At 35.2% G+C, this 21,116-nt stretch overlaps 7 protein-coding genes and 1 pseudogene across 8 annotated transcripts; 6 read left to right on the plus strand and 2 right to left on the minus strand.

Moving 5' to 3' along the window:
* Positions 1-323: 323 nt before the first annotated feature.
* Positions 324-2,461, minus strand: LOC18012906 (glutathione S-transferase Z1). Of its 2 annotated transcripts, none has more exons than XM_006395730.2 (10): positions 2,317-2,461; positions 2,095-2,191; positions 1,931-1,987; positions 1,444-1,529; positions 1,279-1,350; positions 1,146-1,199; positions 995-1,070; positions 802-863; positions 617-676; positions 324-512 (listed from the first exon to the last, which is right to left on the minus strand). In XM_006395730.2, exons 1-10 carry the CDS (start codon positions 2,317-2,319, stop codon positions 405-407), a joined length of 675 nt encoding a protein of 224 aa, XP_006395792.1. In that variant the 5' UTR covers positions 2,320-2,461; the 3' UTR covers positions 324-404. The 2 variants fall into 2 exon arrangements, with proteins under 2 accessions (XP_006395792.1, XP_024007335.1); XM_024151567.1 differs by lacking the exon at positions 2,317-2,461 and adding an exon at positions 2,274-2,309.
* Positions 2,462-5,568: 3,107 nt separating this feature from the next.
* Positions 5,569-7,848, minus strand: LOC18012637. The gene is made up of 5 exons (XM_006395731.2): positions 7,603-7,848; positions 6,797-7,055; positions 6,472-6,708; positions 6,163-6,380; positions 5,569-6,076 (listed from the first exon to the last, which is right to left on the minus strand). The coding sequence occupies exons 2-5, from the start codon at positions 7,040-7,042 to the stop codon at positions 5,800-5,802; spliced, it is 978 nt and encodes a 325-aa protein (XP_006395793.1). The 5' UTR covers positions 7,043-7,055; positions 7,603-7,848; the 3' UTR covers positions 5,569-5,799.
* A 330-nt stretch (positions 7,849-8,178) lies between these two features.
* On the plus strand, positions 8,179-9,576 carry LOC18012638 (F-box protein PP2-B10). Its single transcript, XM_024151798.1, is given in 5 exon segments — positions 8,179-8,218; positions 8,221-8,486; positions 8,683-8,801; positions 8,871-8,932; positions 8,935-9,576. Coding segments are annotated over 5 exon segments (858 nt in total). The 3' UTR covers positions 9,306-9,576.
* Positions 9,577-10,001: 425 nt separating this feature from the next.
* On the plus strand, positions 10,002-11,551 carry LOC112083534 (F-box protein PP2-B10-like). Its single transcript, XM_024151667.1, has 3 exons — positions 10,002-10,469; positions 10,830-10,966; positions 11,061-11,551. The coding sequence occupies exons 1-3, from the start codon at positions 10,053-10,055 to the stop codon at positions 11,497-11,499; spliced, it is 993 nt and encodes a 330-aa protein (XP_024007435.1). The 5' UTR covers positions 10,002-10,052; the 3' UTR covers positions 11,500-11,551.
* Positions 11,552-11,959: 408 nt separating this feature from the next.
* Positions 11,960-13,096, plus strand: LOC18013104 (F-box protein At2g02240). The gene is given in 6 exon segments (XM_024151700.1): positions 11,960-12,031; positions 12,033-12,116; positions 12,119-12,295; positions 12,408-12,526; positions 12,642-12,873; positions 12,911-13,096. Coding segments are annotated over 6 exon segments (870 nt in total).
* Positions 13,097-13,600: 504 nt separating this feature from the next.
* On the plus strand, positions 13,601-16,006 carry LOC18013105 (putative F-box protein PP2-B2). The gene is made up of 5 exons (XM_024151720.1): positions 13,601-13,918; positions 14,208-14,326; positions 14,441-14,490; positions 15,536-15,616; positions 15,792-16,006. The coding sequence occupies exons 1-5, from the start codon at positions 13,601-13,603 to the stop codon at positions 16,004-16,006; spliced, it is 783 nt and encodes a 260-aa protein (XP_024007488.1).
* A 1,330-nt stretch (positions 16,007-17,336) lies between these two features.
* LOC18013248 lies at positions 17,337-18,380 on the plus strand (annotated as a pseudogene).
* An 814-nt stretch (positions 18,381-19,194) lies between these two features.
* Positions 19,195-20,755, plus strand: LOC18013243 (F-box protein At2g02240). Its single transcript, XM_006395736.2, has 3 exons — positions 19,195-19,641; positions 19,895-20,013; positions 20,151-20,755. Exons 1-3 carry the CDS (start codon positions 19,324-19,326, stop codon positions 20,569-20,571), a joined length of 858 nt encoding a protein of 285 aa, XP_006395798.1. The 5' UTR covers positions 19,195-19,323; the 3' UTR covers positions 20,572-20,755.
* Positions 20,756-21,116: the final 361 nt, after the last annotated feature.

The following is a 21,116-nucleotide window of genomic DNA, read 5'->3' on the forward strand; positions in this document are numbered from 1 at the left end:
TAAGAAACGACTAAAAAAAAAGGTTCTATAAGAATGTTTTGAATATACGAAATTGACGACAAAAAAAAAAGAATATGCGAAATATTTGGGCCTTTCATACAAAAGGCCCAGGCTCGACAAAGATTCGGCCCATTAGATGAATAAGCTCTAAAGCAATGAGAACCGTTGGATCAAGATTGCCCATTTTTCCTGTGATAAACGCAAGGAACAGAGCTAAAAATAGCAAACGTGCACCACGATCATCAGAATATAATAAACAGTACATATGTTCTAATGTGCTTAAACACAGACACTTCGTTGTACGAAAGAAAGTTAAGAATTGTGATCATTTTGAAGACATTGTGACGATATATCCATCACAACTGATTGAAAACGTGGTAAAAGGTGAGAAAAGTTTCACGGAATCAGCTGGTTGGAGTTGGAGCATCTGGCTGTTTCGCGGGGATTGAATCTTGAAACACAGACAGTTCGTTGTATGACTCGTAACACTTTGCAAGAGTCGGATACGGTTCCTGTAGAAAAAAATTCATACATAAGTGTTAGAAGTAAGAAACCACGGTTATGCCAAGAAGAGTTTTGAAAAAGAAAAAAAAATCAAGGGGAAATGTTTTAGTACCACATCAATCTTGAATTTGATAACTGCTGTGTGGATTTGGGTCGCTATAAAAAGATCAGCCTGCGAATAAATCAACGGTTTTTTTAAACAAAGCAATACTTTATCGATATCTTGGAAGAGAGTGTTACTAATTTTTGGTCATGAAAATGAGTGGTGTTACTATTACGAGGATTTAGAGAAAATACCAAGTAAACTTGATCACCAGTCGCATACTTTCCAGCGCAATTCACCAATAGTTTCTCCAAAGCTGAGATACAAAACGAGACATATAAGAGTAATACTGAGTATGAGAAAAGACTACATCAAAGTCTCAAACTAATGACAATTTTCACAACATATATATCTTGGTTCTTGATTATGTTAGAGATACGATCATACCTGTAAATCCTTTAGTGATAGCGTTATTAATCCAATTTATTTTCTCTTCAGCATTTGTCTTTTCCTCGATATACCTCTGTACCGAGAAGAACGAAAAAACATAAATGGTTCTGTTTTATCCAAGAAATTAAAATCAATCTCATGTCCTTACAATAATAGCTAGATTTTGATGAGGCTGTATACCAGAGGAGATAATGCTTGCAGCCTGAAATTATACCAAAAAAAAGAGAACCATTACACTCGTAATCTGTATACATTTTTTAGTGGTTTTGGATCGAAAATACCTGGTAATTTAAAGCTCGTTTATGGAGGTCACGAGGTAACAAAGGTGGCTCAGGATACTTCTCATCTAGATACTGCCAATAACAATTTAAAAAAAAAACAAGATTGATGAGAATTTTCTTTCAATTTACAAAACTATAAACCTAAAATTGATGTTTTTTACATACCATTATAATGGCAAAAGAATCAGAGATCACAACTTCTCCATCCACAAGCGCAGGTACAGTACCCATTGGATTGATCTTCATGAAATCTTTAGGATCAAAAGTATATATATTGTATATTAAGAGTGTGATTATTGAGGAAACTACGAAATTCTCTAAATCAATCTTATTTTTGTTCGAAAGCAATTAGTTTACGTTTTTAGATGTTTTCGGTTCTTTTCCATAGTAAAGAATTTAGAACTGAACCCTAAAATTCGATGGGCTACTTTCTACATCACTTAATCTACAGCTACATAAGACCTCATATCGCATACAAAATTATAATATACACATTCACATACATACACAGACACAAAACACAATCCAGTCTAGTACGCATATTAGTTTGGAAATTTTGAAACAAGTCCATTATTTTTATTTATTTTTGGTATGTGTCCACTGAACTTGAATCGGAGAAGAAAACAAACAATCAAAACTGAAATATACGCACCTGGATTGAATTGATCTCCCTTGAGCAAGTTCACTGGTATATACTCATATTCAATCCCTAAAAAAAATCGAGCAACAAAAGTAATCCAAAAAATTAATAAATAAATATATCAACCAAAAGAAGATCGAAGAAGAACCAGAAGCAAAACAAATTAATAGTGAGACCTTTTAAACTGAGGGCTATACGCACTCTATGGCCACACGAGCTTCTCCAATAAGAGTAGAGCTTTAGCTTCTCCTTCTTATCTTCGCCGGAATACGCCTGGAAATAATTTTTTTTTAAAGTCAACGTTCGGAAAAGTATACATGATTCCAGAAATTGAATGAAGGCGATGAAATGCTACCATGTGGATTAGAAAATCTAGATTAAGAAAAAAGAGATGTTACCATGAGGAAATGATTTTATTTGTTCTTCACTGGTGTGTTTTGGTTATTCAGATCGTGAGAAGAGAGAAGTGGCGAATTGGAGACGACGAATCGTCATTGGCGCGGCAATACTTAAAACATTTTTTTTTGGCGTCAAGGCAAATACAACAAGTTCCGTCAAAACGATGTCGTTTTAAATCAACTTGGGAATATTTTACAATCATAAATACTCGCTTTGTATTAAAAAGAAATATTTGCCGACAAAAAACAAAATTTACAAATATAGTAACACATTGCTGGTCTTATTTTATTTCAACTAGGTAATTAGCTCGCACCTTGTGCGGGCACAAAAATTTTATAAAAATAATTACATCATTAAATTATTAACTTTATTAAAAAAAATCTTCCAAAATATAAGAACAATGTTAAACATTCGACCATTAGCATTTACTCGTATATTTATAATTACAGAAGGTTTTTTCTGACTATTTTTTTATCTCTTCCTCAACAGAACTCTTTCTATTTTATCATAAATGTGTGTCATTCTAATCGGTTATTTCACGCTTTTTCCTTCTTCTTCTTTAACATATTTGGTTTATGTTTCTTCTTCTACTTAATCGTCTTTGACTTTGACTTATTCTTTATATTTTTTGTCCTTTTCAACAACTATTCTTTTTTTTTGTATATGATTGTCTTCGTCTTCCGAAATTTCTTTTGATCGTTTTCGTCTTCTCTGGCTTATTATTCTTTCGTTTCTTCTTCATCTTATCTTCAACCTCAACTTCTTCCGCTTCGTCTTTTTCTTCTTATTTTTTTAGTTTTTTTTATCGTCTTCCTCATATTTTTCTTTTCTTCTTTTCATCATATTCAGTTTATTCTTCTTATTCATCACATTTGTCATCTTCAATTCCTTCTACATATTTTTTCAGTTTTTATTCATCATCTCCAAATCCTTACCTTCCTCCTCCTTCTTCTTCTTTGATGTCTTGGTCTAATCTGCATTTTTATTCTTCTTACGGTTTTTATTTTCTTTGTCTTTGTCATATCTTTTTTGTCTTTTCTGACTGTTTTTATCTTATTTTTTTTCTTTTCATTATCTTATCATTCTTTTTTTCCATCATCTTCGTCTTCTCCGAATTATAATTTTCTATTCTCACTCTTCCTGATTTTTCTTCTCACTATTCTTCATCATTTTCCTTCTTTATTGTCTTTTTATTTTTTCCTTCGTTGTCTACTTTGTCATCTTAAAGTTATTATTCTTCTTTATTATCTTCTTCTTCCTTGGCCTCTTTTTTATTCAGCTTTGTCTTCATTTTCTTCTCCCGGATTTCTTCTTCCTCTTCTTGTTCCCTCTCATTTTTACATTTTCTTTGTATTTCTTATTCTTCGGATGTTTCTTTATCACATCATTGTCTTCTTCCTCGCCATATAAACTTGTATCTAAGTATTCCATTATCGGTTTCCATTAATATTTTTTTTCTCTCTCTCTAATTATATATATATATATATATATCTATCTCGTTCCCTCTTTCCCTCTTTCTTTCTAGAATCTCCTAATTATGTTATAGTGATGGAACTTTCAACTATTTTAATTTAGATTAAAGTGATTTTATAGAACGACTCGCCTAAAAGTTTATTTTTTTAAAGCTAGTTATTTCTAGATAGATATATGTTTGACTATTCTAATAATGTATCAAGAAACAGGATGATTCTTAGAGAATTCATCAAATATGGGGTAGAAATGTATCACTCTTCAAATCTGCTAATTTAACAGATGACTACAAAAGTCATATGCTCTCTCTCTTCAACAATTTGGCCAAATATGATATCAACAATTATTCTTAATCTCTTTATCCAAACGTACAATGAAAAAACATTAAAAATACATGCTATATGTAGATTCCACTTTGCTTCATTCCTAAATACTGTCCTAATATCCGCAAAGGTGCATGGATCTCTAGCATAATCCAATAGAAATCTCAAAAGATCAACCTCTCTCGGACAAGACTCCACAACACATCGGGTGATCCCAGAAGTCAAGATCTTCATAGTGTAGCATACCCTCTTGAACATAGAATGAAGAACACCATCAACAGTTTTAATATCCTAAAAATAACGGACCTCTCCTCACAATCAATAGAAGGCGTAGATAATGAGTTCACCAGAATTAAGTGGACAATCCTCTAGCACACCCGAACTCCGAGAAACTGTGAGCCGGGTATCCATTCACATCGCTTCGGATCCCATACCCATCTAGAAGGGATGTTGGAATATAACAATGTCATTGCCGCTGGATTAAGTTGATTGCATTCCATCCAAGATATCAATTTGCTTTTGTTCTTCGAGTCAGACACGTTGACATCATCATAGATGGAATTTTGTGGTAAAGGAAGATGCACCGGAAAATAACCAGAACCCTATAATTATGAAAGAACACATATTAATGGATTTCAATTATGATTAATAGCACGGAACATAATCAAAGATAAAGTTAAAAGAAAACTATACCTTTTGGCATCATATTCAGTTGCAAAAACAATGAGAAAGGAAGCGGAAACGTGTTTAGCCAAATCAAGCTAGGGTTTTTGGTTTAGAAAACTAAAAACGTAATGAGAACAAAATAACAGAAGAATATTATTGATCAGTGAAATATTTATTTTGACCATGTTTTGTTCTATACGTATTTTTTATACTTATAAAATAAAAAGCATAAACGATATTTGTAAAGATAATAACTGTTAGCATGTATATATCTATTTAAATAAGATATTGGAGATTAATTGTTAATTAAAGATGAGGTGAGTGGATATAAAAGTTTAGGGGTTTTTGTGTTGGTACTCTTAAATTTTCGATTTTAGGTGTTTTTTTTAATTAAAACAATAATTGAGATATATAGAAAACTATGGTCGTTTTTTTATAAAAAAAGTAGATTAATAAAGTAATAGTTTGTTTTTAATTAAAACAATGATTGAGGTGTATAGAAAATAATGGTCCTTTTTAAAAAATATATATATTAAGAAACTAATAATTTTTTTAATTAAAAAAATGGTAGATTTTAAAAAACTATAGTCGATTTTTTTATTTAAAAATATATTTAATTTAAAGATAAGATTATATTTTATTAAGATTATTAAATTTTAACTAAATTTAATTTGAACCGAGTAAAAAACTAATAACTAAACTTAATTTGAACCAAGTTAAAAGCTAATATAGACTTTTTAATGAAAGACAAGATGATAATTAACCACCTCCAAAATTAATGAGAGAGCTGAAAATCAAAAATTTACTTTATTCATAATATATATATATTATGATAACTTGGAATCAGCAAACACTATTAGAATCCAACCTTTTGACTAATCTTCCTGGTTTACTACATTAGACATATTCGGATATTCCACTTTTGTTATTTACTTCTTACTCCTGCTGAGAAACAAAATCAACATTAAGCTTTATACAAAATCTATTCATTTTTATTATCATATCTTCCCACATAAATTTCAGTTAGGGCAATGCATGAGAAGAACCCAAACGCCGATGGTTATCTTCGTGTTGAACAACGTTCTTCATCTCTAATCTCGTCTGTTTCTTCACCTGAACTTCTTCATCTTCGTTAGCTTCTGCGTTTTGAAGCTCTCTCAAGGCTCTTTTCGCGTATACGGTGAAAGCTACAGTAGTCACAATCGCAATGATTAAAGAGATAACGTTGTATACAATCTCCACTGTTGTCAAACGTTGATGTCCGTATTGTACATCAGCAAATGTTCTGATCAATCGACCGCTGCATATAAAATTTCAGAATCTAGAATTAGGTTTTTCAAAAAGGGATTATGATTTCAATTCCGGGAGAGATGTTTTAAGACTGACCTGTATATGTAGATGAAAGCTTCTGGTATCATTCCTGCTATGGAACCAAACAAGTAAGGCCAGAATCTCATGCTCGTCACGACGATTGCGTAGTTGAAAATCGTGTAAGGAAATGGCGAAACCCGAAAGATTGCCACGACTCTGAACTGATGGAACCAGCTTCCTTCTGCAGCTAGTCTAAGAACAGCAGCTTGACGAGGCCACCTTTTTAACCATTGCTGCCATTTTTTGTAATAAACATAAGCAAGTGATCTTGTGAAAAAAATGATCATACGACTTTGAAAAAAGGAGAAACGAAAGGCTTCTTACATGGAGGCGTTCACGGAACATAAGCCCGATTAGGTAAGGAAGAACCATGCCAATGGTGGTTCCAACCATGATTATAACAAAACCGAGACCATAACCAAAAATCATCCCAGCTAACCACATGGATGGACCAGAAGGTATCAAGAACACAGGGAACAAAGCCAAGGACACGACAAGGACAATCGCGAGCGTAGGACGGCCAAACGCAGTTGCTTCCCATCTCAGTATTGGAATAAGAACCTACAAATCGAAACTACACTATTACGCCAATCGAAAGAGACGAGCTTGTGATATGGATCGATATTGAGAAATGAAGTAAAGAAATGACCTTTTTGAATACAAAAGGAACTCCCCATTTGGCGAAAAAGAGTGTGAGCAAGAGAGTCAGTGCACATATCCCCAAAGCTTTAAACCACCACATCAAGTTTTTGCTCCGCATCTCTGATTGGGATACGATGATTTCAGCCGGAGCAGCTTCATGAGCCACAACTAACCGAACATATTCATTATCTTCCCTCATGTGACGAGCAGAGTCTGAGCTATCGTCTTTTGATTCTTTCAATGGACTTGACATCTGTGTTCAGAACCTAAAGTGAAGCATAGATTGAGCAAGAAATCGATATCAGAGGAACAAAATCAATATTTGTAGACAGGAACAATCACTGTTCTGGAACATGAGACAAGAACAACCACTGTTAGACACGCGACGGATTAAGGATAAGTGTGGATCAACAGAAGGAAGAACAAGCCCTAGAGACATCAAGAATCAATAGAAATTGGGGATAACTAGAAAGGAGAAGGCAGATAAGCAAAAAGATACTTAGCTTATAAAAATTATAGCAAAGCAAAACTTTGCAACTTCGACGACACATAAGGAAATGATTTACAAGGAAACGATAACGACGAAGTACAGTTAATTATAAGAAGGACGAAATCTCCGAACATCGAAATTTCCGATTACAGCTAAAATGGGGGAGAAAATCCTAATCCAGTTAAAATCAAACAATTGCAAACAATCCTAAAGTAGTTAAATCACTTAGATCTCTCAATCTATCGAGAAAAACATAAATCACCAGATTAGAAAAGAGATCACAAAACTTAGAAAGTAGAGCTAGGGTTTAAACAAATCCCAACCTGTAAAGAGAAACGAGAAGAAGCACAAAGTCACCCTACGGCAAATTTAATCGGCGCTAGACAAGCTTCGTGGAGAAAGCAACAGCGTTACGGCGGAGGAAGCTCCAAGACCGTCGGAAAAACTGGGTTGTTTGCGGCGGATTTACGTCTTGGCTCCAGGTTCCTGTAGTGTCGTTTGCTTCAACATAAAAAGCGTGTACTATTTAGTTTTTTATTTTCTGTTTCAGAAATTCAAATCAAAAAGAAAGAGAAAGCTTTCACTTTTATTCATTTTTTGATTTTATCCATTTTTTATATATGTGTTAGCTTAAGCTTTACTTTTCTGGAATAACTAGTCAGACTATAATATAAAATTATTAATCTCCACCGTTGATCCATAATGCCTACCTGACTTGACCTTTTATAATTTTATTTTGGGTTAGTTTAGAATTGTTCAATACCAAATCCATAACCAACGAAGAGCGTGAATAAGACGCGCGCATTCATTAAAGAGAGGGGTATTTTCGTAAATTCATAGGACTACTTAAGAAGAGTCGACTCTGAAGCTTCCAGAGGAAGACGATGATACAGACACCGATGGGAGAAAATGCGGGTTTGATTCTAGAGGCAAAATCGGAGAGATCGTCTCTGATTATTCCCCTTTCGATTACTTGCCGGAGGACTGTATCTCTAAGATAATCTCCTTCACGAGTCCACGGGACGCCTGCGTCGTCGCGTCGGTTTCGAAAACCTTTGAATCGGCGGCCAAGTCAGATATTGTATGGGATAAGTTTGTTCCGCCGGAATATGCGTCTCTGGTTCCTCGATCGCGAGTTTTCTCATCGAAGAAGGAGCTCTATTTCGCTTTATGCGACGATCCTGTTCTAATCGACGATGGCAAAAAGGTAATATATGCGTATCCATTGGGTTTTGCACCTTTGTTGTACAGATTTTAGGATGATGAGCTGCCTCTGGACTTCGAATTTCAATTTTTGTATAGAGAATTACGGTAGCTAGGATTTGATTCAAGCTTATTTCAGAAATTTAAGGAGCATTTCTGATTATTTGGAATTTTTTTGTGTTTTCTATATAAAATCAAAGAGCTTCTGGTTAGAGAAAGCGAGTGGGAAGAGGTGTATCATGGTATCAGCGATGACTCTCTCGATCACATGGGGAGATAATCCTCAGTATTGGCAATGGATTCCATGTCCTGAAGCTAGGTACTTCATTTCATTTCGTTTGGATTATTATGAGAGTGCTTAAATTTCTTTTGCCCTGTGCTTATGCAGATTCGAAAGAGTTGCTGAACTTATCGCTGTATGTTGGTTCGAGATCCGTGGCAGGACAAATACTCAGTCCTATCTCCAAGAACTTTTTACTCGGCTTACATTGTGTTCAAGAAAACGGAACAGTGTAATGGCTTTGAGGATGTGGGCATAGAAGCTGTAGTTGGAGTGACAGCCTCTAGAAGAAGACTCGTATGCTTTGATACGGCTATGGATGAGCAGCTTCCAATAAGAAGGAGGCAAAGAAGGAGGAACATAGTGAAACCAGAGGAGAGGGAAGATGGTTGGATGGAGGTAGAGCTTGGGGAGTTTTTCAATGTAGGAGGAGGATTGTCTAGTGATGAAATTGAGATGAGTGCTTTACAGACTAAGTTGCTGCATTGGAAGAGTGGCTTGATCATCCAAGGAATTGAATTCCGTCCAACCAAAAGCCAGTAAAGTGATGCACTTGTTTTTACTTGATTTTACCGCTGATCGATTGAGTGAAGAGGTAAGTTCCGATGTTTCCATGTTGGTATATGTAAACCGGTTTTCTGCAGTGGAAGAACGGCTTGATGATTCTAGTTATGATTTGGTATGAGTCTAATGTCTAAGTAAAGTTAAAAACGTTGTTGTATAAAATCGTGGAAAATAATCTTGTAGCATGAGCGACCTGTAAAAAGCTGGTAAAAGCGATATGACATCATGGAAGATCGTTTGGGAGGATTCTGGTTATATGTTTTTGTAATCACTCTTTTGTGTTTTGAGTAAGAAAAGAAGAAACAAACTTTTAAAACGAATTATTAATGTTGTTTGATATCGTGATGTTTGTGAACGTAATTTTTATTTTTATTTGATGTTATATATATCATTCTCACATGATCCGATCCATCAATAAGAAAAATGTGAAAAGTATGTTCTTTGAATCATCTTACAGTCGTTACGTTGTGCACAAGTCACAAGAAATGGATGTCATGGCTTCCCCGATTTGCCCATATACAAGTTGGTTTTGTGGAAATATTCTGACGAACAAAGTCAACTCAGGTAAGCATTGATGCAAAGAAGGGTACTTCCGTAATTATGTGGGGGTGGCTTTACACGAGTCTTTCTTCTTTTTTTTTTGGGATATTACGCGGCAGAGACTACTTTGAAGCTTCAACCTTTGAGAGGGAAAAAGAAGATACACATGATCTATAGAGCGCAGCGATGTGGCAAAAACACGGCAAAGGTAAAGGCATACAAGCTTACTGTTGCTGGATAGGCAAAAAACAAAGCGTTGAATCTAGAGGCAAAGGCAGAGGAGGAGTTTCTGGTTTTCCAAAACACGGCAATGATGATTCTAGAGCCAAATTCGGAACAGAGAAGGCCTCTGTAGCGTCGTCTTTCGAGGACTTGCCGGAGGAATGCATCTCTAACATTATCTCTTTGACGAGTCCACGAGACGCATGTGTTGCTGCTTTGGTTTCGAAAACCTTTAAATCTGCTGTTGACTCAGATGCTATGTGGGAGAAGTTTCTGCCGCCGGATTATGCATCTCTGATTCCTGGATCGCGAGTTTTCTCATCGAAGAAGGAGCTCTATTTTGCTCTTTGTGATCATTTTCTCATCGAAGATGGCTCAAAGGTATATCTGACTATATATATCAACTTTGTTTATGCCATTTGAGAATCATTGTTAATTAGGTTTATAAAATTTCCAGCTAAAATCATTTGGTAGTGAAGATATAGATTGGTTCTGGTCATATATTTCCTCAAGCCTCATCTTATATTTGATGTTCGGATTCCTAATTATAATTATCTGTCTCGTATACTAATTACAATTTGCGTGTAGAATCATCGAGTTACGTTAGAATTATGGCTACAAAAGGATGTGATTCAAGCTTTTTTGTTTTTGAAGCAATTTGATGTAACTGTGAAGTTTTTAATTATATTCGTGTTTCGATTGAGAATTCCTGATCTTTTTAGCCTTTTCCAAAAATTAAAGAGCTTCTGGTTAGAGAAAGCAAGTGGGAAGAAGTGTATCATGTTATCCGCATTGGACCTTGCAGTCGGATATGAAGAAGATGCATCATTAATACATTCTCTTGAGTATTGGAAATGGTATCCAATTCCTGAATCTAGGTACGTTTTTTGTTATGTTCGTGTAATTCGGTTGTATATAATGACTCGATTAATTCCATATGCGTAAAAACGTTGCCCTATCTCTGTTGTGCAGGTTTGAAAGAGTAGGAGAGATTGTAACAACGTTCGAGATTCATGGCAGTACATATTCTAGTATCCTATCTCCAGAAACTCTTTACTCGGCTTACGTTGTGTTCAAGAAACTGGATCATTTTCGTGGCTTTGAGGATTGCACCATACAAGCGTACATTTTGATGGGAACGTTTGTTTCGAGAAGATTAGTATGCTTTGATCCGGTTACAGATGAGAACTTTGAAGGATATAACGGAAGGCTGAAACCAAAGCAGAGAGAAGATGAGTGGATGGAGCTTGAGCTTGGGGAATTCTTCAATGAAGCAGGAGGTGATGATGAAATTATTGTGACTGCTTCGCAATATAAGTCGAATTTCCGTTGGATTGAGGGATTGGTCATTGAAGGCATTGAAATTCGTCCTACAGAAAACCAGCAAAGTTTCTTTTCGTTAGAAGGTTAATTTTATTGCCAAAGTAATTTGTTTGAGGCTTCTTTACAACCTTTTTTTTTTGAAACATGGAACCAAGTTTGTGGAATGTAATGTTTGTGAATTTTTATATATTTATCTCATCAATTCACGCAAGACCAACCATCCAAATTTTCAAGTTGAATTTATAGTCTGAATTTAAGTCTGTGACATACGGTTCAATTGGTTTGTTAGTTTATAATTTTGCAAACCAAACCAACAATAAAAACATGGAGTTCCTGTGAGGACAGACGTGCGTGCGCACTGATGGGAACGAGGGCGTTTTCGTAAAATAAATGGGAACGAAGTCAGAAATGTAACATAAGTTTTGAGATCGACTTTAGGACGAGTCAGAAGAAATGTAACATAAGTCTTGAAATCTCTCAGCTTCCATTGATGATAATACAGATAGATGCAGCAATGGGGACAAAAACTTGGTGTTTTCGGTTTGTCAATGGAGCAAAAACTCGGCATTGAATCTAGCGGTGAAACCAGAGGAGAGATCGTTTCCCGCTCTTCGCCTTTTGGATGACATACCAGAGGACTGCGTCTCTTACATAGTTTCTCTTACAAGTCCACGAGACGCGTGCGTTGTCGCTTCGGTTTCAAAAACACATTTAGATTGACGGTCGAGTCAGATAGCGTGTGGGAGAAGTTTCTTCCACCAGAGTATTCATCTCTTATTCTTGGATTGCAAGTTTTCTCGTCGAAGAAGGTGCTTTATTTCGTTTTATGCGACGAGCCTATTCTAATCGAAGATGGACAAAAGTATATATATATTTTTTTGGGGGTCGAACAAGGTATATTATATATATCTGGATATATCTGGTTGTTTGAGTTTGCTGCCATCCAATATTTTTGACTAAATGAGTTTCTTTATTTTGAGCATATATCATATATAGAGTTTCTGGTTAGAGAAAGCGAGTGGGAAGAAGTGTATCATGTTATCAGCGAAGAAACTCGCGATCACATGGGGAAGTAGTCCTCAGTATTGGCAATGGATCTCAATTCCTGAATCTAGGTAACTCCCTTTTTTGTTACTTGTTACTCTCATGATAAAAAAAGTGAGAAAACAAATGACACACAAGATTTATAGATGATGATAATGAAGATGGGCTGAAAATGTGTTATGTTAGGTTTGGAAAGGTACCAGAGCTTCTTGATGTATGTGCTTTCGAGATCCGTGGATGGATGAATACTCGAATCCTATCACCAAGAACTCGTTACTCGGCTTACGTTGTGTATAAGACAAGAAATGGATGTCATGGCTTCCGTGATTTGCCCATACAAGTTGGAATTGGCTTGTTGGGACAAACAACTAATAAAAGGTTCATATGCTTCGATGAGTCTAGTGACAGAATCAAAAAGTGGGGAAGGAGGGCCCTTTTTGATGGTTTCTTCCTCCCGGGAGCTCATGAAATCAAAAATGAGAGAAGATGGTTGGATAGAGGCAGAGATTGGAGATTTCTTCAATGAAAGAGGATCATCATTGGGTTGTGATGAAATTGAGCTGAGTATTGTTGATATTACGTCACCGTATTGGAAGCGTGGATTGATCATTCAAGGAATCGAATTCCGGCCAGCAAAATAACAATACCGGTTCGTGGGAGAACGGTTTAATTATTTCCCGGTTATGTTTTTGTCATCACAGTCATATTTGTGTCTAAGAAGTAAAGTTAAAAAAGAAAAAAAAAAAAACTGTTACATCTCTTAGGAAAAACATAAGAAGCAAAATGTTAGCGTAATTGAGTTTGTAAATTTAATGTTTGCGTAAAAATGTTAGCGTATAAAGCCTTTTTTGTAACAAGGGTTTTAAATCCTATTTTTCTATACACTCTTTTATAATTTGTGATTTTATTTTATTGTAAAGTTACAGTTTGTTTTTTAAAGCCAAAATTTATATAACAAACATTTTTTTGTGCTAAGAGACAACAAAAAACATTTTAATAGTCATTTTCTATTCGTTAAGCAACAGAGACGACTTTAGAAATAGTCAAAAGACTCAAAACATAAAAAGAGTAATAAAAAAGTCATTGGCCTTTATCTCTCTCTCTCTGTGTCAAGCTTCTGAGGCAAATAATTGATAACGGCAACGATGGGGCAAAAACATGGCGTTGAATCTAGTGGCCAATTAAGCCAAGGAGAGATCGTGTCCGGGACTTCACCGTTCGATGACTTGCCGGAGGATTGCATTTCTAACATAATCTCCTTGACAAGTCCACGAGACGCATGCGTCGCTGCTTCGGTTTCCAAAACATTTGAATCGGCGGTCAAGTCCGATACCGTATGGAAGAAGTTTCTTCCACCGGATTACTATTCCTCTCTGGTTCCTCAGTTGCGTGATCTCTCATCGAAGAAGGATCTCTATTTCGCATTATGCGACAATCCTGTTCTCTTCGACCATGGCAAAAAGGTAATATATATATATATATATATGTATATCTTGATATAATGTATATTCATAAATTTTGTATATCGTTTATAATTAAGATTTGAGAAAACTGGTCTGTCTCTCGCCTTTAAATTTCAGTTTGTGTATAAACTTATTGAAGTTCTGTTAGAAGGTTAATTGTGTCTACAAAGTAAAATTAAAATTTGGAGAAAATTGGTGTAACTTTTAATTTGTAACTTGTAACTTGTAATATTTTCTGAATGTATATATTCTGAATATTTGAGCTTCTTTTTCCTTTCGAAAACGAAAGAGTTTCTGGTTAGAGAAAGCGAGTGGGAAAAGGTGTATCATGTTATCTCCAACGCAACTTGCCATCACATATGTATATGATCCTCGGTTTTGCCAGTGGATATCAACTCCTGAATCTAGGTAATTAATTAAGTCCTTTATTATCCGTTTTAAAAATATTGATTGTAAAATGAACTGGTTCTGATCATGATGTTGCACGGTACACTACGCCACGAACTGTTTTGTGTTGTGAAGGTTTTTCAAAGTACCAGAGCTTCTCATCGAATGCTCTTTTGATATCCGCGATGTGATGAATACTCGAATGCTATCTCATGGAACACTTTACTCGATTTACATTGTGTACAAGACAAGTAATCGACTGCATGGCTTCCAACGTGTTGGACTTGATCAGTTGTGTAGACAAGGACCTTCTACAAGTACCAAAATATTGGACTGGATTCAGCTAATGAAACTAGAAGAGAGGGAAGATGGGTGGAAAGAGATAGAGATTGGGGAATTCTTCAATGGAGGAGGATTAATTGATTGTCATTCGTTTTGTTTTAATATTAGAGAGCTTAAGCACTCTTATTGGAATAGTGGCTTGATTATTCAAGGGATTGAAATCCGGCCGGTGAAAATGTAAACACCGGTTTATTGTACAGATGACTTCCGGTTATGTTTTGATATAAAGGGGGAAAGAACAAGTAATTGAGATGGTTTAACTATATTCACAAACAAACAAGACCATAGTTAGAGACTAATTGAGATATATTTTTTTTTCCTCTTTTTTTTGGTTAGAGTAACTGAGATAGTTTAACTTAACCAATTACTTTATTATAAATGTTCGTTATAATCTTTCTAAAATTCAAAACCCAACATCAATCACACGGAGCAAAGGATGGGTAGTCCGTATATTCATAAATATTTTTGAGAGCGACTTTAATTAATCGAGTCATTCTTTTTGTTTTCCTCAACCTCAGATACGACTTTAAACGTTCTTTTTTTTGAGTCTACAACATCTACATGAAGAAAGATGCTGATATAGATTACATGTCAAGTCTGTGTCAAAAACACGGCATTGGCTCAAGAGGCAAAGGCAAATAAGTTTCCGGACCAAAAACACGGCGTTGGGTCTAACATTTATTATATGGTTTACGCCATAAGCTGTCATATGATATTCCATCTAATTAGAATCTTTCTAACGTTATTTCTATCATTGCACTTTTTTTTTTCTTTTTTCCGTTAATACTAATCACTCTTTTTGATTATTATTATGATGATGATGTTGCAATAATGCAGGTTTGAAAAACAGTGGAGCTTGTACAGTTTACAACGTTTGAGATTCCTACCGCGGGATGCATACTCATTACCTATCTCCTAAAACTCTTTACTCGGCTTACATTGTGTTCAAGACTAAGAATGGATGTCCTGGTTTTAGAGGATAAGCCGGTCCTGAACTGCATATTTTTTGCATTAGCCGCAAGCTATAGAGCAAAAATGGGCTGTTTTGCATATTTTTTTTTCAAAAAATTGGTTGTTTTGTCTTTAAAAATTTTTCTGTAAAAATAAGGGCCGCAAACATGGATTTGGTTTGCTTGGGCTCAAGGCCGGCTCTGTGTGCCAGTAAGGGTTGAAGTTGGATTGGTTGGAGTGATTGGACAAAGCTCTCCTCGAAGTTTTATATACTTTGTCGGGCCTAGTGGTCAAAGGAGAGACAGAGAAGTGAGAGACGTGACAAAACCAAAGGAGAGGGTAGATGGGTGGATGGAAGCTAAGCTTGGTGAAGTCTTCAATGAATCAAGTTGTGATGATATTTTCTAAGGATTATTGAGACTACGTCTTCTTATTGGAGACGTGATTTGATCATTCAATGAATTAAGTTCCGCCCTGCGAAAGCTTAATTTGTAAAAGTTTTATATCCGTTTTCCGTTCAATGCGTGTTTGCTTCAGTTTCATGTCTAAGCAGGTGAAAAGCATTGAGTTGTATTGTAATGTTATCGAATCCTTTTGTTTTTGGGTTGTAATGTTTGTGAATTTAGTTTTTTAAATGTTCATCATTCTCTCATATGAACACACATTCAATAATGAAGGTGTGTTTTTCTCCCCTAAAAATGTTTAATAAAGGTTATCGATTATTGACTTTCTAAATAATTTAATATGATTATATAAATGAATCTCGTAACAAAGACTTCATAGGTAAGGTAAACACGAAACATTTTCTTACGTACACGTTTATCTTTTACAGATAAAGTAAACGAAATTATGTTCTTGGAAACATTATACTAACTAGTTTCGTAGATATTGTAGGTCGTTCTGAACTTCTGATTGGTGAGCACGTTCTATATGATGGGGTAATTTTGTTTGCAGCGGTTGTTTGGTTGACTGATGGTTCTAAGTAATGGTGATAAAACAAAAGAGATATTACTATACACTGAGTAAAATATAAAGAGAATAAAAGATTCGTTAATATCATACTCATTGTATATAGAATTACAAAACTAATTAAGATGTTTAAATAGCTCTTTAGACAAAAAAAAAAAAATCAATCGAGTACATATGTGAAATTTCAAGAAGAAAGAAAAATGACATAGATAGGTTACAGTCAGAGGCAGGTCAGTGTCGAAAATACGGCGTTGACTCAAGAGGCAAAGGCAAATAAGTTTCCGGACCAAAACACGGCGTTGACTCTAAACTTTATCATATATTGGTTTATTACTTTATTCCATAGGCTGTCATATGATATTTCTATCTAATTAGAATCTGTCTAAAGTTTTTCTTTTAACTTTGCATTTTTTTTCTCCTTTTCCCGTTAAATTGTATTCTTTTCTGTTTTTCATATTTATGTAAAAGAATTTACAGTATAATTTTTTTTTTTTTTTGGGACCAACGTTTTGGAGTTTGGTATTTGGGTCAATCCAACTTGATCTCTTAAATTTTCTAGGAAGAAGTATCATAATGTTTCACTGTGATGTAATAGTGGTATTAAAATAAACCGTTGTACACGTCATTAGCAAACCAATTTGGTGTTTTAGCTAGAATCTTTCAAAATAAAAAAAGGCAAAAAATGACGACCTAAAAGATTGCTAAAAAAAGTCAGAACAACAACTCTCAGGCTTTTTCAGCTCTCAAACGGAGACGACTCATAAATGCAATGCAAGCCATGGAGAAATATCATGGCGATGAATCTAGAGCCAAAGGAGAGATAGTCTCTGGTTCCTCCTCTTTGGATTCATTGCCGGAGGAATGCATCTCCAACATAATCTCCTTCACAAGTACACGGGATGCCTGCGTGGCCGCGTCGGTCTCAAAAACCTTCAAATCAGCGGTCAACTCCGATATCATATGGGAGAAGTTTCTGCCGCCGGATTATCCATCTCTGATTCCTTCATCGAGGATCTTCTCAACAAAGAAGGAGCTCTATTTCGCTTTATGCAACGACTCTGTTCTAATAGAAGATGGCAAAATGGTATAATATTATCTGAATTATCTCTGACTGTTTGACTTTTGATTCTTGAAGAATATTTTTGATTAAATGAGCTTTGAAAATATAAAAAATCGTAGAGTGACAAACCGAGTGGGAAGAGGTGTATCATGTTATCTGCGAAGCAACTAGATATCTCTTCGGGAAATGATCCTCTGTACTGGCAATGGATTTCAATTCCTGAATCTAGGTAAACATCCTTTTGTTTTTCTCTATCTCTCTCTCTCTTTCTCTTTTTAATTCGATTTTAATCACTCTTTTTTATTATGATGATGATTTTGCAATAATGCGTAGGTTTGATAAAACAGCGGAGCTTCTAAAGGTATGTTGGTTTGAGATTCGTGCCGAGATGCATACTCGTTACCTACTCCTGGCACTCGTTACTCGGTTTACATTGTGTTCAAGACTAAGAATGGATGTCCTGGATTAGGGGATGTGCCAGTAGAAGTTAGAATTGAATCGGTTGGACAAGAATCTCCTCGAAAATTTATATACTTTGTTGGGCGTAGTGATCGATGAAGAGAGACTGAAAGGAGAAAATATGTAACAAAACCAAAGGAGAGGGTAGATGGGTGGATGGAAGCTGAGCTTGGTGAATTCTTCAATGAATCATGTTGTCGTAATATTTCTGTTAGGATTATTGAGACTAGGTCTCCTGATTGGAAACGTGGTTTGATCATTCAAGGAATTGAATTCCGCCCTGCGAAAGCTTAATTGTAAAAGTTTATATATCCGTTCCCCTTTATATATGCGTGTTTGCTTCAATTTCATGTCTAAGCAAATGAAAAGCTTTGAGTTGTATTGTAATGTTATTGAATCTTTTGTTAACTGGTGCAAGGGTGGTATATATTTTGGTGTTTTTGATTTTTGATGTTTTTTTTGTGAACATTTCTTTGGATTTTGATGTTAATATATTTTCTGACATTTTTCTTACGTAGTTTATCTTGTACACGTAAAGTAAACTATATAAATAGAAATTATGTTTTTTGAATCATCTATATATAATAGTTTCGTAGATATTGTAGGTTCTGACTGGTGGCCACGTTCAACATGTTGTGGTAACTTTTGTTTTCAGCGGTTTGTATGGTTGACTGATGGTTCTAATTAATGGTGATAAAAAAATTAATATGGAACTACAAATCCAAGCCTTTTAAAAGAGCTGTTTAGAAAAACGAAAAAAAAAAAAAAATCAATCGAGTACAAATGTGAACCGTTTCAAATTTGTAAACGATTCATAACAACACATTTTAATCCTAGTTACAATAAAAAAAAAAAAACAACACATTTTCAGCTGTCTGTTTTAACTTTTAACCTTACAATCGATTTAAAATTTCGTAGCCAAATCGTTGTATAATACTAATTTATAAGCTAGGAAATCAATCATCATGTAATAAAAAAAAAGAAGGAAAATAAAACATGCAGCGTGAAGGCGAGAAACGCACACGGCAAGAAGGGTAGTTTCGTAAATAGATGGAGACGGACTACACGTGTCCCTTTTTCCGTCCTTATAAACACTTTTCACGACAGAGGTGACTTTAGAAATAGTCACAGAACTCAAGAGAGTCTATTTTATTACAACAAACAAACAAAAAAGTCTTTGTTAGCTTTTTTCAATAATCTTCCAGACGCAGACGAATTTTGATACAGAGGCAACGATATGGCGCAAAAAAAAGACGATGAACCTAGCGTCGTCGAAAGCGGCGGAGAGATCATCATCTCCGGGACGTCACCGTTCGATTCATTGCCGGTGGATTGCATCTCCAAAATAATCTCCTTCACGAGTCCACGAGACGCCTGCGTCGCCGCTTCGGTTTCGAAAACCTTTGAATCGGCGGTCAAATCCGATAGTGTTTGGGAGAAGTTTCTTCCGTCGGAATATTCATCTCTGATTCCTGCATCGCGAGTTTTCTCGTCGAAGAAGGAGATTTATTTTTCTCTCTGCAATGATCATCGTCTAATCGAAGAAGGCAAAAAGGTATATCTATATTCATCGTTTTTGTACTTTTGTTTATCGGATAATTGAGAGTAATTATCATGTCTTCTTATATGAGAGTTGTGTGATGATCCAACCTTATTTTCAGAGATACTCTGTATTAATACGCGTATAGAATCATTGACTTATGTTAGAGAATTATGAAAATAGTGATTTGAAAAATTCCAATATTCTGTCTAGCGTAAATTTGGTGTAGTTTCTGACTGTTTTGAGTTTATTTATTTATTTTAAATAGAGCTTCTGGTTAGAGAAAGCGAGTGGGAAAAGATGTATAATGTTATCTTCCAAGGAAGTGTGGATCACATGGGGAAGTAGTCCTCAGTATTGGCAATGGATCTCAATTCCTGAATCTAGGTACTTAACATCTGGCCTTTTTTTATATATATATATATGATTCAATTGTGATCACTCATTTTGATTATGATGATGATGATGATGATGATGATGATGATGATGATGATGATGATGATGCTTATGTTGGAATAATGTAGATTTGATAAAATAGCAGAGCTTCTAAATGTGTGTTGGTTTGAGATTCGTGCCGGGATGCATACTCGTTACCTATCTCCTGGAACTCGTTACTCGGTTTACATTGTGTTCAAGACTGAGGATGGATGTCCTGGATTGGGGGATATACCAGTGGAAGTTGGAGTTGGATTGGTTGGACAAGAGTCTTCTCAGAAGCTGATATACTTTGTTGGACCTAGTGATCGAAGGAGGGACAGAGAAGTGAGAGATGTGACAAAACCAAAGGAGAGGGTAGATGGGTGGATGGAAGCTGAGCTTGGTGAATTCTTCAATGAGTCATGTTGTGATGATATTTCTGTAAGTGTTGTTGAGACTAAGTCTCCTTATTGGAAACGTGGTTTGATCATTCAAGGTATTGAATTCCGCCCCGCAAAAAGCTCGTAAAAAAATTTATATCCGGTTGCCTGTGATGGAATGGTTTATGCTTGTTTGCTTCAGTTTCATGTCTAAGCAAGTGGAAAAGCTTTGTTGTATTGTAATGTTTTCGAATCTCATAATTTTTTTGGGTTGTAATGTTTGTATTGTTTGATTTTGGTGTTCATCATTTTGACATGAACAAATTTCAATAAAGAAGTTGTGTTTTTTTTTCTCTTATCATCTACGATGCATTTGTAGAGAAATTTCATTTCCAAATGCTTTTATATTTTCAGTTATATGTAATTTCGTGCGATGGAAGAACAGTTTCCGGTTAATGTTTGTTTGCTATAATTTCATGTCTAAGCAAGCGAAAAACTTTGAGTTTTATTGTAATGATATCAAATCTATAAGTTCTTAGGATTGTAATGTTCGTGAATTTTGGGTTTTACTTATGTTCATCATTCTCACATGAACACACATTCATTAAAGAAGTTGTGTGTTCAGTTAAGTGAAGATGTATGTAATTTTACTTCTAAATCACAACTAAGCAACGTGAAGTAGTAGGGATACAA

This window comes from Eutrema salsugineum, unplaced genomic scaffold (genome assembly GCF_000478725.1).
Source record: "Eutrema salsugineum unplaced genomic scaffold, Eutsalg1_0 scaffold_6, whole genome shotgun sequence".
NCBI lineage: Eukaryota > Viridiplantae > Streptophyta > Magnoliopsida > Brassicales > Brassicaceae > Eutrema > Eutrema salsugineum.